The sequence below is a fragment of the Ochotona princeps genome, chromosome 29, assembly GCF_030435755.1.
Source record: "Ochotona princeps isolate mOchPri1 chromosome 29, mOchPri1.hap1, whole genome shotgun sequence".
Classification (NCBI taxonomy): Eukaryota; Metazoa; Chordata; class Mammalia; order Lagomorpha; family Ochotonidae; genus Ochotona; species Ochotona princeps.
The window spans coordinates 9,187,215-9,203,707 of NC_080860.1; the positions used below are offsets into that span (position 1 = coordinate 9,187,215).

Here is a 16,493-nt window from a genome sequence, read left to right on the forward strand (position 1 = left end):
CTTCCCATCCAGCTCCCTGCTTGTGGCCTGGGAAAGCAGTCCAGGACGGCCCAAAGTCTTGGGACCCTGCACCCGCGTGGGAGACCCGGAAGAGGTTCCTGGTTCCCGGCTTTGGATCGGCGCACACCGGCCCGTTGCGGCTCACTTGGGGAGTGAAACATCGGATGGAAGATCTTCCTCTCTGTCTCTCCTCCTCTCTGTATATCTGACTTTGTGATAAAATAAATAAATCTTTAAAAAAAAAAAAAAACCAATGACAGGGCAGTGGGTAGAAGAATTGGGGAGGCACAGGTCAAAGGGCACAAATTTTCAGATATGTTGAAGGATTTATTGTACAACATGCGGACTAGAGTTGCTAACGCTCTCTTGAATATTTGAAATCTCCTAGGAGAGATTCTGTGTATTCTCCCTCCTCTCTCTCTCATGCACATACACCAAGTGATGGACGTGTTGACTAACTTGATTGTTAGTCATCATTCCACAAGATATCTGTTTATTAAATAATCATGTTGAACATCTTAAATACATATGATTTTATCTGTCATTGATCCCATAGTCAAGCAGGGGAAAAAATAAAATTAGAAAATCTTTCAAGTCTTCCTTGTGAAGAGCCCTGACCCTGTGTTTACCGAGTGAAGACATGCCAATGGTCACGAAGCACACGAAGAGAGGCTCCGCTTCCTTCCTCACTAGGGAAAGATTCAAAGCCACAACGAGACACTACACATCCTCGCCAAGTATTTGTATTTATAAAATGGAGAATAATAAATGCTGTCAAGGACGTAGATATATTGGAACCTTCCTAAATTGCTCGTGCAGATGTGTAGCGGTACAGCCACTGTGAAAAACCACATGATGGGGGCCCAGCACAATGGCTCAACTGGCTAATCCTCCCCCTTCAAGTGCCAGGATTCCATGCGGGCGCCAGTTCGTGTCCCAGATGCTCCCCTTCCCTTCCAGTTCCCTGCTGTGGCCTGGAAAAGCAGCGGAGGCTGGCCCACAGCCCTGAGATCCTGGCATTGGATTGGCGCAGCTCTAACCATTGTGGAAAGATGGAAGATCTTTCTGTCTGTCTCTCCTTCTTTCTGTAAATCTCCCTTTCCAACACAAATAAATCTTAAAAAAAAATTAAGGTTGCTCAAGAAATTAAAAATGGAATTGCAAGACCCAGAAATTCACTTTTTACATACAAGCCCCCTAAGAGCTAAAAACAGACATTCAAACAAGTACCTGTAAAGTAATATTCACAAGTGCATTATCCACGGTATCCAAAAGGTAGAAGAAACCTGAATGTTCTCTTGACAGACAGGGATAAACAGAATCTGGTATATCCACACAACAGACATTATCCAGACACTGAACGAAATAAAGAGCCAGGTTGCACTACAACACGGAGGACCGGAAATACTACAGAGTGGAATAAGTCCACACCAAATGACTCCTAGTGTAGGGTTCTGCTTAGATGAGGGATGGCAAGCCGTCACAGTCACCAACAGAAAGTAGATGAGGGACTAGATGTCCTGGAGCGGGGAGGAGATGCTGTTTCATGGGTACAGAATTCCTGTTTGGGAAAACATCTGGAAGTGCCAAGTACAGCCTGAAGGGTGTACAACATACTAAATACCACTGACCTGCAAACCGAATATTAGTAACAATGGTAAAACTGATGTGAATTTGACCATAATAAAGAACAGATTTTGGGGGGCCCGGCGCAGCAGCTTAGCAGCTAAAGTCCTTGCCTTGAACACACCAGGATCCCATTTGGCTCTGGTTCATGTTCTGGCAACCCCGCTTCCCATCCAGCTCCCTGCTTGTGGCCTGGCAGTCAAGGACGGCCCAAAGTCTTGGGACCCTGCACCAGCGTGGGAAACCTGTGAAAGGCTCCTGGCTCCTGGCTTCAGATCAGCTCAGCTCTAGCCATTGCAGCCACTTGGGGAGTGAATCAATGGATGGAAGATCTTCCTCTCTGTCTCTCCTCCTCTCTGTATATCTGACTTTCCAAAAAAATAAAATAAATCTTTTAAAAAAATGAAAAACACTAGCATCCTACAGAAAATCAGAGTTCTACACATACTTCAGAAATGTGGTCCATCCAGTTCCTTCATCACTCCTATCGCCAGCATCATGGCTGTGGTTTACTCAGCACCTGCAGGCACCATGCTTTTCATAGCACTTGACCCTGGATCATGTCATCTCTTCCCAGCCTCACAGCCACCCTCTGAGATAGGTAACATTATTCTTTGGTTGCCATTTTGGAAAAAAAAAAAAAAAAAGAAAAAGAAGAAGATAACTGTAGAGCAAAGAAACCTAAATCATTAGCCCAAGATAAAGTAAACAGACAAGCTGGATTTGAAATAACATTGGGTTATCTCCAAAGTTTGTGAACTTCCCTTTCTACTAAGATAGGATCTGCCGACCCCTTGCTGTGCTGGAAATTGCTGCCTGCCCATCCAATATCCACTCACATCTACTGTCACGTTAGCAGAACCCTGAGTTTGTAGGCAATGACAACAAGTCTTCTCAGGCATTAGAGTACAATCCACATAGACCAATCCCCACTCTCGGCCTCCCTTGCAGCTAAGTCTAGCCATCCAACCCAGAAGACACAGTGAAACATTATTTGTGGGGTGGGAAGGATGGGGCACCCTGTGGAGAAGCCTTTGTTTTCTGAAGCACCTTCCTTCTCCAAAGGAAATGATCCCTTGGTTCTCTAACCCTCACCCAGACCTCTTGCTGGGTTTGGGCTGAATGTAACAGCTGAAGCTGCAGGAGATTAAACTGGCAACCCTTAAGGGAAAGGCATGAGAATTTCCAAAGATAAAAGCCAGCTGAGCTAACTCTCGCAAGGCACCCCTCCAGATTTCTTTCCTGAGAAAAAGAAACAATTTGTTTCCCCATGGTGGTTGGGTTTTCCATTTCATGCAGCCAGACACATCCTTAATGAGCCCACAGACCACCTCTGGATCACTTACTCTTTGGACTTGATCATGATTTCACACCGATTTTATTAAATTTGTCTCCCTAACCATGGTGTATGCTTCTGGAAATGCAAGACCAGGTTGAATATTTGTCTCTACAGGAGTGTGTGCATGTTAGTAAGTTTTGCTTATTAAAGATAGGCTATTCCATCAGTGAATTACTATAATCTTTGCGAAAAGTAAGCTTTCACCATGACATCACTGGGATACAGTATCTATGTCCCAATGCATTCATCTTATATCAGAGTGTCCATAAGGAATCATCCATCAGAAACACATGTAGTATCCCTGAAATACAGAATCCTGGACCTTTTCTCCAATCCCAACCGCATTAGTGTCTCTAGGGTGGAGAATCGACATCTTAGCAAGCACCCATAGAATTTGACAACTGCTGCTCTCTACAGATCCAAGGCAGAGATTTGGTAGTACTTAGTTAGACCCCAAGTCACCAGCCTTCTTCCTGGCCCTAGAGATCTGAGAAGTGTAAATTGGCATAATTGCTTGAGACTGCTCCCCAGACAATACAAAGAAAGCAGATGACATGTTCAGTAGCCAACTGAGACCAGGAAAGAATACACAGGTGTACTCCCTACCAATGCAACTCCTCGCACTCTACCACTATTCCCAACGCTTCCACTCCCTGCTGGAAAATGGAAATCAGAGTTCCCTGCTGTGGCCCGGAAAGACAGAGCAGGGTAGCCCAAAGCCGTGGCACCCTGCACCCACATGAGAGACCCAGAGGATGCTCCTGGCTTTGGTTGGCTCACTTCTGGCCACTGCAGTCATTGGGGAGTAACCCAGCAGATGGAAGTTCCTCCTCTCTGTCTTTCTCTGTGAATCTGCCTTTCCAATGAAAATGAATAAATGAATCTTTTAAAAGTAGAATGGAAATCACTGCAGGAAGGAAGCAACCACAACCAGCACCGACTGTGATAACCACTACCATCCAGGCACTCCTTAGAGGATGAAGTGGGTAGCAAAGGAAGAAGAAACACTCACACAGAAGCTGGAGCACTTGGGACTCTCGGCTCCGAGGAGCAGAGGGGGCCTGGGTGTCTATTTTGCTGCACACAGTTTGGAACAGAATCTTCTCTTGGGTACTGTTATACAGGCTGGGCCAGAGCATCCCACGTTTATTCTTCCAACAGCGGAATCCTACCCTAGCCTGCTCGTTTGAGCTCTCAGAAAGGCAATACCTAGGCCTCCCAACACAATCCCCACTCCCCCACTCCCCAATGACATTCATCTTCTTGCATTTCTGAGGATCATGTTCCCAGCTGACAGGTGCACACAAACTCAGTACCAAACAGCACAGGAAGATACACACACACACACATCCTGAACCCCCCCTTTCAAAGGGATGGCCTCCCGGATGTTGACATCTGGCCCAATTTCCAACGCCAGAAGAAAAATGAAGATCTGAAAACGTGTGTGAAAGAAGCCTTGTCCAACTGCGAGTATAAGGATTGCAGGGCTTCGTAGGAGTGGAAGAGTTCAGGCCTTGTACAACTCACGGGCCAGAAATGGTGTGAACCTCCCCGCATTCCTGCACAACCCATGCCCACTCCGCCAAAGGGAGAACTCTTCTGCTCCCAGCCCCGCTGCCACCACCACCACCCAGCAAATGCCAGCTCCTGGGAGTCCCCAGATTTAAGCAAGCCCTGTGTACCACCACCATCGTTGCCAAGCCAGGCTGTGGGAAGGGAGACAAGTTGGAACCCTTTAGATGTTTGAAACGGTGTGGATGCCCCCATGAGTTCATGGACACCAAGTGTTATCGCAGGCTCTTGGAACCCTCCGTGGACCAAGTAACTGCTGCTGCCTTCTACGGAACTTCACTCCTTCCCCTAGCCCATCCCACTCCTCAAAAGTCTGCTTCAAGCTCCTCCTCAACTTCTGTCGAGAGGCGGTTACAAGACACCCAAGACCAGGCCTCCCTTGAACCCCTCTCAGCGCAGTCCCACTGAGATCCAAGAGAACTTCCCTTGCTGTTGGTGGGTGCTGACCCAGCCACTGCTCACTCGCTCACTCTCTCCCCTTCTACACCTGTCAGGCCTGCAACAGCTCACTGCATCAAAAGGATCCCAATGCAATGGACAGCTCCACTGAGATATTTTCCCATGCACCTTGCTTGGCCAGAAACCCAACCCAACCCAATCCAAATCTAAAGGGCCGAAGCACGGGGCATGGGGCAGAGGTTGGGGCAGTGGCTGAGCCCGGCGAAGGTCTTCCATTCCTTAGCAGCCCCCTTCTGCCAGCAAGAGCCACCTTTTGACCACCTGCAGAATGCGCAAGGTCACGTGGGCTTCTCTGCAGCTCCTCCACGGCGGGCCCAGCACACAAGCCCCCCACGGTAGAGAAACACATTCAGCAGCAAGGACGGGGGTGGGGGAAGAGAGGGCTCCCACTTCGGCGCCGAAGCAGGTGAGGATGCTCAGAGACAGCGACCATAATAATAAATACGGAATAACAATTACTACTACTACCACCACCACCACCACAACCCGGCCGAGCAGCACCTCAGCCGCACCGCGGAAGGACGTCCAGCGTAGGCTTGGCAAAACCATACATCACAGAAACCAACCCCGAGCCCACCTGGCTGCCCAGCCCCCGTCCTCCTCCAGCCCCCAACCAGCGGCAGCTTCAGAGGGCGAGGGGACGGAGGCGGAGGCAGCGGCGGGCCGAGAGGGGCAGGGGAAGCGAGGCTGGCTTTCCGCCGCGGGCAGCACCTACCTCCAGGGTCCGGATTTCTTTCTGTGTGAGGTCGTTGGAGGTAGCACATTTGGTCCTAAGCCCTTCCAGGTTGGAGATGCTCAAATCTATCATGTTTTGGACCAACTCGCACTGCTGTAAGGCTTTTTGCAAACTCAGAGGTTGCTCTTCGCTTTTCGTCATGTTTTCCTCATCCATCGCTTGCACTGCAGCCCCCCTTCCCCTCCTCCTCCTCCTCCCAGAGAGAAAAGGGGGGAGGGGAATGTTGGTGGAGGTAGTCTTCCCCCCCTGCGCCTGTCCAACCACTGCGACTTCTCACCAGTGTCTCCTCAAGAAGAACCCCACCATCTCACCCGGGTTCGAGGGGGCGGGAGGGGGCGGGGGAAGGAGGAGGGGCCGAGAGCTGAGATGTATTATTTTATTTTGGGGTGCCAAGCAGACTCCATTAGAATTGTCCCCTCTGCCTGAGTCTCTGTAAGGGAGAGATGCCGGTTCTCAGTAGCCAACCAGGTGAAGTGATGCTCTCTGTACTCTTACGGAGGAGGGGAGAGGGGAGGAAGAGGAGGAGAAAGGGAGGAGGAAAGGAAAATAGCGCTCACTCTTTACACACCGGCTCCGAGAAGGACAAAATGATATATTTGGAGCTGGCTGGCTTATAGGTCAAAAAAATTGTAGTTGGCGCCCCTGCCAGCTGCAGGGACCCTGCATGGTCCACGGTTTGGGGCGCGTTCTCAAGGCGCGGTCCGCAATGCTCTCGCGGCTGCGGTAGTGGTTACTGCGGCGGTTGCTGTCTCCTCCCCGCACTGCTGTTGCTGCCGCCGTCGCTGTTGCTGCTCCTGCCGCCGCCGGGCTCCGGGGGTGACGGCTGCTGCAAACGCTCCTGCCTCGCTCCGCACCGACATCTTGCCTGTCAATCACAGGGCGCGGGGTTGGGGGCGGGGGGAGCGCCGGCGAAGGATGGAGAGCGAGCGGAGGGACCTGCCGGGGAGCGGGTTGGTTGGAGAGGCGCCGTGCGCGCAGCCGCCCCAGCCGCCGGGCCCCGGGGCGCGCCAGGGACCCGCTGGAGGAGGTGGCGGAGGAGGAGCGCGCAGGCTCGCGCACCTGGCCAGGGAAAAGGCCCGCTCCCGGCGGGGGTGGCGAGGAGCTGGGGGCGGACTTTCTAGGGGCTGCGGCGCTCCAGAGGCGAAGTGAAATTACTACCGGGCGTGTGTGCGTGAGAGCCTGCGAGGGAGCGCTCGGCAGGCGGGAGCGCGGGGGCAGCGCGCACGACGGGGCCGAGGCTGCTCTCGGGGGCGGTGGCGGCGGTGATGGCAGCGAGTGTGCAGGAGCCGGGAGGCTAGGGGGCGGGGAGAGGGACTGGGAGGCAAGGTGGGGGTGGGGGCCACTACTACGGCACCGCTCTCGCGAGACGAGGCCGGAGGACCGCTCGGCAGGTGCGCTCGGCCCCGGAGCAGGTGTGCGCCCAACTTTGAAACCCTCGGTGCGCGCTGGGGGAGACGTCCGCGTGAACTTGGGCACGTCCTCTGTGGCCGTGCTCGCCGTGCGTGCGCGCCTGTCTTTTTTGTTGTTGCTGTTCGCTTATCCTTTTTTGGTTTGTTTCTGGAAGAAAATAAACCTGAGGATCGATCTTGCAGAAGCTTCGGGAAGCGGCCCGCGACCTGCCCTAGGGGCCTTCACTTCAGGGCTTAGGGCATAGGCGTTTTGTGTTTTTCTGAGTGTTACCAGGTTCACCCGCAGAGGGCCTGCCGGGCTGACCCAGCCTACCCAACCGACAATCTGCAAGTGGTAGCCCCTAAGTGGTTTGTTTGTTCTGTTTTGTTTTTACATTTTAAAATGGTTGGGGGAGGGAATCAGCTTGTGGCAGGTGACAGTGACATGAAATGCACATTTCTGTGTCCATAAATAAAATGCTGTTGACCACCAGTTCCCTGTCTGCCCCCTGGAACAGCAGCGTGGAGCTGCCTTAAGCAGCTTGCTACCCACTTCACAACTCGGAAGAAGTTTCTCTCTGGCTCGAGAGGAACAACGGGTCAATAGCTGATGCACTTTTGTACAAGGTGTGAGCTCTGCCCAGATCACACTTTATTCTAGTCCTTGTCGCGCAGTGTTAGTTCAAGCCTGGGCTCAGGAAGACCTCACCATGCTAACAGAATTCCCAACACACAATGCCCAGAGGCTGTACTGGGGCTTTAGCTGTGGGAGGTAAGACACTGCTTGGAACACTTGCAACCCTCCTTCTAGTGTTTGAGTTCCAATTCCGTCTCCACTCCTGACTCCAGCTTTGCTGCCACTGTGCACCCCGGAAGGCAGCAGTGACCACTCCAGTAACTGGCTCTCTGCTACCTGGGTTTGGTGTCTGGCTCCTGGAGGCTGTGAGCATCTGCGGACTGAACAAGTAAATGGGAACATCTTCCCACCCCACTCTGCCTTTCAAATAAATAAAACTTAAAATAAAGTTTAGGGGGAAAAAAAGACATCTTTCTCTCCCCCTGAACAAAACTCCACGCTAAAGAACTATGCTGATGGGCAGAAAGAGACTCCAGCTAGTGGTACACTCGGGGAAAGTCACTCGGGATAGAGAACATGGCCAAGTTGGATGGAACATCTTTTTAAGATTGTAGTTGGGGCCCGGCCGTGTGGCCTAGTGGCTAAAAGTCCTCGCCTTGAACGCCCCGGGATCCCATATGGGCCCCGGTTCTAATCCCGGCAGCTCCACTTCCCATCCAGCTCCCTGCTTGTGGCCTGGGAGAGCAGTTGAGGATGGCCCAAAACCTTGGGACCCTGCACCCATGTGGGAGACCTGGAAGAGGTTCCTGGTTCCCGGCTTCGGATCGGCGCAGCACTGGCCATTGCGGCTCACTTGGGGAGTGAAACATCGGATGGAAGATCTTCCTCTCTGTCTCTCCTCCTCTGTATATCCGGCTTTCCAATAATAATAAAAAAAGACTGTAGTTGTGTAAGCTAGTGGCAGAGAACTGAGTCAGCATTTTCCAGATTCTCTGTCCATGAGATCAAGTGAGTTATTTCTGAACGTTGTGTTTTGGACCATGAAGTTCAAGGAAATTCAATTTTCTGTTAAAAATATGACTGTCCTCTTCACTCATACTTTTTATTCCCTGTGATGCCCCTGCAAGTACTTGGCATTCATTTCTCTTTGGAACACTGTTTCTCCCATGGAGATGCTCAGAACCTTGCTGATGATCAGCTTGGAGAACTAGAGTTATCTGCTGAGACTTCTGTTGTTGATGATGATGATGTTGCTGTATTTTGTGCTGGAAGAACACGTATGTTGGAGTGGTTTTATCCATGATTAGAAAAAATGCTTGTGACTGGGCTTTTGAATGAACTGAACTTGGTGGAGGAAGTGGGAGTTGTCAGCACTCCATCCTCTGTCCATGGATGGTGTCTCGGTAGATCCCGTGGCTTCTGAGTGACTATAAGGTCAGTGACATCAGTGTCCAGTCTGGTGCCATCGCAACTCCATTCTCACATCCAGTTTGGCACAGTCTTCTCTGTGCCTTCCGGTCTAACCCACAGATGGCTAAGGATTCCTCAGGGGAGCCGAGGAGGGTGTATGGACCCTGGCCCTTTTGTTCTCCAGTCCACCTTGCTGGAGGGCAGGAGCAGAGGGGTGAGTGGGGAAGGGATCAGCCCCACCCTCCCCCAAGCCTGAGAACAGCTGGTACAAAGGGTTAGATGCCCTGCTATCCTTGCCAAGCAGCCATATGCTGACTCTTTAACACGAGGTGCACCAAGGGATCTTGCAGGAAGGTACTGGGATTCGATGCGTACACTGAATATCTCCTTCATACCCCCTTTCAATGCAAAGCCCTCACATTCTTTTATAGAAGTCCCCTTACTGGAATACTAGGCAAATCTTTTTAGGATGTTCAAATCCGGCTGTGCTCTGGGGTAACAAGAGTGAAGGCCAGGCTTGGCAGCGTGGCCTAGTGGCTAAGGTCCTCGCCTTGATCCCATATGGCCGCTGGTTCTAATCCCAGCAGCTCCACTTCCTCTCTATCTCTCCTCCTCTCAGTACATCTGACTTTGTAATAAAAATAAAATAAATCTTAAAAAAAAAAAAAGAGTGAAGGCCATTCCCCCTGCTGTCCTTTCTCTTCCCTCATGCCACCCTGGGCAGCCCCACATGTCCTTCAGCCCCTGGTGAGCTGGCAGTCAGCCCCCTGTGCTGCCCATCTGATGAGGGACTTCTCTTGAGCCGTCCTCACTCCTGGCTTTGGAATGGGGAGAGTGAGCGACACCTCCTCCAGATACCATCTTGACCTTAACCTATGTAGGCTGGAGGTTGATGGTTATTGATGGCCAAAAGACCAGTCGGGCCACCTATTAACAGGAGGAGGAAGTGTGGCCACCCAGTGCCCTCACCTTTGAAACCGTAGCAGTTCCAGGCTAACAGGAGAAATCTCATTCCACGTTCCACCCTGTTAGCAATGAACTAGCCCCAGTATGGTCAAAGGGGGCATCGTGAACCCAGGTACAAATGAGGCAAAGGCCGACAAGAGGTAATGTGCCTAAAACTAAGTAAAATAAGTACTGGCTTCATCGCTTTGCCATAGTTTCTTTTCTTTATCTTTTCTTTTTCCCCATCAATGTTTCAGGAGGAACCAAATCTGAGACTGCTAGCCCCCAAGACACCACACGGCCTTTCAGAGCTGCCTCATTCTCGTCCAACCCACTCATCCCCAAAATATAAATGACTTTTTAAATATCCTTTTGATGAGAACAGATGGAATATTCCTCTCTTTAACCTCATTAGCTTTTTTCCAACGTCAGAAAACTGGTGTTTCCAGAGTTGTTCTCCCTTTGGCCTTTTGCCACTCTGTCTCGTCCCCTTCCCACGTGAGCAAAGCAACCAGAACACTCCCGTGATGGCGAGATAATTTGAGCTCATGCTAATGGCCCATTTAGTCCAGTGATGGATGCTGGCTTAACAAATTAAACACTCGAAGACGCACTGTGCATTTTCTGAGGCAGTACCCTCAGGATGGGAGAGGACCTGTGTTGCAGCTCTCTCCAAGTTCTTAAAGATACGTAGGAAAGGGCTGTCACAGAAACCCACAGTCAGGAAAGACCGTCAGCAGAACTCACCTCTCAGGCTGTGCCAGGGATGAGAGCTGAGATCAGCAGGAGCCTCAGTGGTGACTTGTTTCGAATGGGGGAGGGGGAAAGGCACCTGCTCAGAAAAAAAGTGTCACCCTGGAGGACACTCGGGATTCCAGACTTAACCCTCACTACGCCTTAGGCCATAGTGCAGGCCTGTCCTGCATTCAGACACAGTAGCCCGAGTCAAGGCCCTGCTCTGTTTTTATTGTGATAAAATACACAATGGGACTTTAAAACATTCATGGAAGAACAGAATTCAAAGATCTGTTTGCCCCAAAATTTTTTGAAAGCCATGCAGCCTTTCCCGTAACATTTTTCCGTAAACTTTTTGAAGAAACTAATAGTGACACTTGGCAGATGGACAGTGTTCCACCACTATCTACTGCCAGACATCTTCTGTCACCCCACAGAGATACCCACACCTTCTAAAGCAGTCACATCCGTTCCCTTCTTCTCCCAACCCCAGACAATCATGGAGCTGCTCTCTCTTTCTCTCTCTCTCTCTCTCTGGATTTGCCTGTTCACACACACAATCATACACGTCCTGGAGTGCAGTGTTGGGTTTCTTTCACTTAGCATCATGACTCCATGGTTCATCCATATTGTAGCAGGTGCTGATACCTAACTCCGTCATAAGGCTGAATACCATTCTGTTCAGAGATAGATGGGACTTTTTTTTTTCTTCCACCTTTGGCTCCTATCTGTAGAACTGCTGTGATCATTTATGGACAGTTTATTCTTTGATTGGCACCACTTTTCCATTCTTTGGTGCTCATGCTCTTACAGGGAACTAGGAGCCACGGCAGCCACTCCATTTCACATATTCACCAGCACCACACAAAGGTTCCAACTCACCTCCTCACCTCCTGACCCAATGCTATCTCACTAGAGGCAGCATTTGGCATAGAAATGAAGATGCCATTTCAGATGCCTACATTCCATACTGGGTTGCACAATACTGTGAATGTATTGAATTACAGACTTTTAAAAATCATAAAAATGCTAAATGACATGTTAAGTGTTTGGGGCCGCAATAGAAAGTTAAAAATTAGGCCCGGCACGGTGGCCTAGTGACTAAAGTCCTCGCCTTCAATGCGCCGGGATCCCATATGGGCACCAGTTCTAATCCCGGCAGTCACAATTCCCATCTAGCTCCCTGCTTGTGGCCTGAGAAAGCAGTCGAGGACAGCCCAAAGCCTTGGGACCCTGCACCCGTGTGGGAGACCTGGAGGAATTTCTGGGCTCCAGGCTTTGGACTGGCTCAGCACTGGCCATTGCAGTCACTTGAGGAGTGAATCAATGGATGGAAGATCTTCCTCTCTGTCTCTCCTCCTCTCAGTATATCTAACTTTCCAATAAAAATAAAATAAATCTCTTTTTAAAAAAGTTTAAAATCATTGAAAAAGAATAACCCCACTTTCTACTAGGGGTTTTACACTAGAGAGCTAGCAGGGAGACCACAGGGCCACATGCACCTACAGGCATCATCTGGTTGCATATCATAGAAGAACCTAAATTTGTGGCTAATATGTACCAAAGGGGAGTTCCCATGCTAAAAATCCCAATCACCAATTGATTTTGAAAAGCCTGATCCCACGTGGGCAGCACCGTGGGGGGAGAAACAGCTCATTCCCTAGGGGACACAGGCTTTCCAGTGGTCCCCAGGGCCCTCCCCCATACTTCAGCTCCCTTTGCTGTGGGCTAAAAATGCCTGGGTCCCAGGAACACTCAAATGTCAACTTTCCAACACTTGCACCAAACAGAAAACAGGTCACGTCGGAAGCTGAGACACAGCACCCAACCACTGCGGTTTTCACGCCTTCGTAAATAAGGCTTCATTAGGCTATGGCTCCCCCAAATCTTCTGTGACTTCTGAAAGTCTAAGGAAATTTCCCCCTGAAAGCAGTTTGTCACCTTGGCTGCACATGGTAATCACCTGGGAAACTCTGAAACAAAATTCTATCAAAGCCTTGCTCCATGGCCTTGAGACTAAGGTACTTGATCTGGGGCACATCCTGGCGCTGGCAGTTTTCAGAACACCCCTGGGGAGGCCAAAGCTGTGCACCCCCACTTTATAGCTTCCTTTCTGATGGCTGTCTTTTATTAGTCCCACATGTCACAGACCAAAAGACGCATGACTTTTCAAGGGTTTGGTCTGTTGGTGAAGATGCCATTTAAGGCACCTGCACCCCATATCGGAGTGCCAACAGCTGTCACTGTCGTAGCCACCTCCTAATTCACACCTTGGCAGATGGCAGGTGCTGGCTCCAGTAGTTGGACTCTGAGCACTCATGTGAGACCTGGAGTGAGTTCTTTGCTCCTGGCCTAGCCCTGGTTGTGGGTGAGTAAACCAACCAAGAGGAAATCTCTGTGGATCTTTCCAATAAATACTTTTTTAAATGGTCCTTTTTTTTTGGTCAAGATTTGTTTATTTTTATTGGAAAGTCAGATATACAGAGAGGAGGAGAGACAAAGAGGAAGCAGCTCGTGAAATCCAAAGCCCCCCACGTGTGTTGGAGTGATGCACGGCACACGTGTTGGAGTGGGGACACTTGGTCATGACGCTGCGTGTGCAGTGTTCAGGGCAGGCACCACCGCCCCCCACCCGACCCCTCGGCAGCCAAGCACAGCAGTGGCACCACGCCTGCCGCCCCGGACATGCGTTCACCATGTGTGCCTGCTTATGCGTTCTCCCCCCGCCCCCCGCCCCGCCTAGCGCCTCAGCAGTACACGGAGCATCTGCTGGAGGGAAAAACAAAACCTGTTCTGAAGTCTGGGCGCGTTCAAGCCGCTCTTCCTCCGGCTCCCGGCGCCCTGGACAGTGAGGACGCCCGCCCCCTGCCCTGCAGTTTGCACGCGGGCTGTCCTTGGGCTCAGCAGCAGCAAAAATACCTCCTCTACTTCACATGCCTTGGAAGCTGCCAGCTCACCGTGTGCCTTAGAGCTGCCTCGCTTCCCAGCCCCAGTCTTGACTTGGGGGGAAAAAAACCAAGCACCAAGTGACTGAAGGAGCTGCGGTGAGCAGAGGGTAGCCTCCAGCCACCCCAAGTTGGACGGCACAGACTCCTGTGACTGTCCCGGATCACAAATTGAGCCAAAGGCCCTTACCCTGCGTGTGCCTCCTGGTTTTCTGCTTTCCTTTGAGGAACAGAGCGAGAGGGGATGAGAAGTGCTGAGCAGGGCAGATCCAGGCTTTCCCACTCAGCGCTTTTCTGTACAGAACCTGTTGGCGCTTTCAAATATTATCAGATAAGAAGAGAGAGAGAGAGAGACACAAGGGCAAAGTTTCTGTCCACTGATCGGTACCTCCGAGCCAGGAACCAGGGGCAGGTGTGGAATGCCAGCAATACGGGCACAGGTGTCACAACCCCTGGGCCAAATGCCTGCCCTCCTCTTCTTTTTCTTTTGTAAAGATTTATTTATTTTTGTTGGAAAGGCAGATCACATTTACAGAGAGAAGGAGATACAGAAAGATCATGCTTCTGCTGGTTCACTCCCCAAGCAGCCTCAAACAGTCGGAGCTGAGCTGATCTGAAACCAGGAACCAGAAGCGACCTCCCAGTCTCCCACGCGAGTGCAGGGTCCCAAGGCTTTCGGCTGTCCTCCACTGCTTTCCCAGGCCACAAGCAGGGAGCTGGATGGGAAGTGGAACAGCTGGGAATAGAACTGGTGCCCATATAGGATCCCAGCACTTGCAAGGTGAGGACTTTAGCTGCTAGGCCACCACACCGGGCCCTCCACTTTACTTTCTAAGGGCAGGACTCTTGTAATCCTCCTGGACGCCCCCAGGAGACTCTAGAACAGTCTCTAGGTCCTTCACTTCATCACATTTCCCAAGACCCTTTGGCCATGAAAGGTCACATTTTCACAGTTTCTGGGAATCAGGAGGAATCTGCTGCCAGCCAAGGTTACCAAGGAGATATCCTGGAGCAGCTTTTAAGAAGTGGCATCAACCAGATACCCGGAATCAGAGCCCTCACCGTGTCCACAGTGCCAGCTCGCACGTACCCAGAACTTAGGGCATACACACACTGAGTGCTGAGTTCTGGACGAGCGGCTCTCACTTCCCTCCCTCAATGACTCCCTGGGCAGGTGTGTTATTTCCACACGTTATTCTCAGCCTCATTTTGCACTTGGGAACTTAAGACCCAAAGAGATGTGGCAAATTGCCTTGGATCAAATTAGTATGGAGGTACTTCAAGAAGCTCATGGAATTATAAGAACTTGGGGCTGCCAATTCATTGTGGAATCCGGGCTTAGTTTCTCCTAACATCCAGGTCCCATGCAGGTTTGGAAGGGCCCACGTGCAGGGCAGCTATTCCTGCCTCGAACCTGCTCTGCTCATTCCCCTTCCTTGTGCTGTTCCATAAAGCCACCTCCTGTCACTCCATGGGCCACTGGGCAGGGCAGCACGCAACAAAGGTTCAACAAAAATACCTGATGAACTTCACCTCCCCCAAATTAGTCTCTTGCCAGTTTCCCCGGGATGCTTTGGGTAGCACCAGATCCCATATTCTCTCTCTTGCATCTAATAAACTTTTATTGGGCACTTCATGTCAGGCCTTGGGGAAAATCAAAGATGAATAAAACATGTTGTTTTCTTCCAGGGAGCTCACTTGCCAGGGAGGTGGCTAGGATTAGAACCTTGGCGTAAATTCTACTTTTTCTCCCTTTTCTTCCTGTGCAAGAACTGGCAATGAATTGAAAAGCAGGAAGGATCATTATTATTGCCTCCCCAAAGTATCCACAATATGAACCTCAAGAGCGACAAGAGAAAGGCTAGAGGCTCTTCAAAAATTTTCTTTCCTATTAATTATATTGTTTTTACTGTGCACAAACACATATGTGCACACAGACATAACTTGGGGATCTTTTTTCCCTATTTTTTTGTGTGCTTGCTCTGCTTGCTGTTCCTCTGTCTATTCTTCCATTTAAAAATGCAGCGTTGGGCCTGGCACGATAGCGTAATGGTTAAAGTCCTTGCCTTGAACGCGCCGTGCAGGATCCCATATGGGCACCAGTTCTAATCCTGGTGGCCCCACTTCCCATCCAGCTCCTTGCTTGTGGCCTGGGAAAGCAGTCAAGGACGGCCCAGAGCCTTGGGACCCTGCACCCGCATGGGAGACCTGGAAAGAAGTCCTGGCTCCTGGCTTCAGATTGGTGCAGCACGACCACTTGGGGAGTGAATGATCGGATGGAAGATCTTCCTCTCTGTCTCTCCTCCTCTCTGTACATCTGCTTTTCCAATAAAATAAATACATCTTTTAAAAAAAGCATTGTATCCACCTCAAGCTTGCTTCCTCTTCACTGCCTCATTCTCTACTGATGCTCTTTAAAATTATGTCAAGTGTCCCCCCACCCCCCGCCACCAGAAAATATCCTGCAAGGCAGGAGCTTGCGTCTGCAGCCCAGGTGGATCAGAACGACCTTGAGAGGCAGCAGGACTACCTCTTAAAAAAAAAAAAAACTACGTCTTTATACAAGACGCAGCAGCCCAGATGACAAAATTCCTACCCAGGGGTTCATTCCCCTAAATGTCTACAATGGCCAGGACTGGACAGTGTCAAAGCCAAGAGTCAAAAACTCAACCCAGTTCTCCCAAATGAGTGGCAATCACCGAACCTCCCAGGTGCACACTACAGCAAGCTGGAAGTGAGGGCAGAGTTAGGCAGATTCAAA

The 16,493-nt window shown here is 50.6% G+C and overlaps 1 protein-coding gene across 1 annotated transcript in view; it reads right to left on the reverse strand.

The window, feature by feature from the left end:
* KSR2 (kinase suppressor of ras 2) overlaps positions 1-6,184 on the reverse strand; it is a 305,100-nt gene extending 298,916 nt beyond the window's left edge. The window contains 1 exon segment of the mRNA XM_058656700.1: positions 5,712-6,184. Coding sequence (XP_058512683.1) covers positions 5,712-5,888 — 177 coding nt within the window. The 5' untranslated portion in view covers positions 5,889-6,184.
* Positions 6,185-16,493: the final 10,309 nt, after the last annotated feature.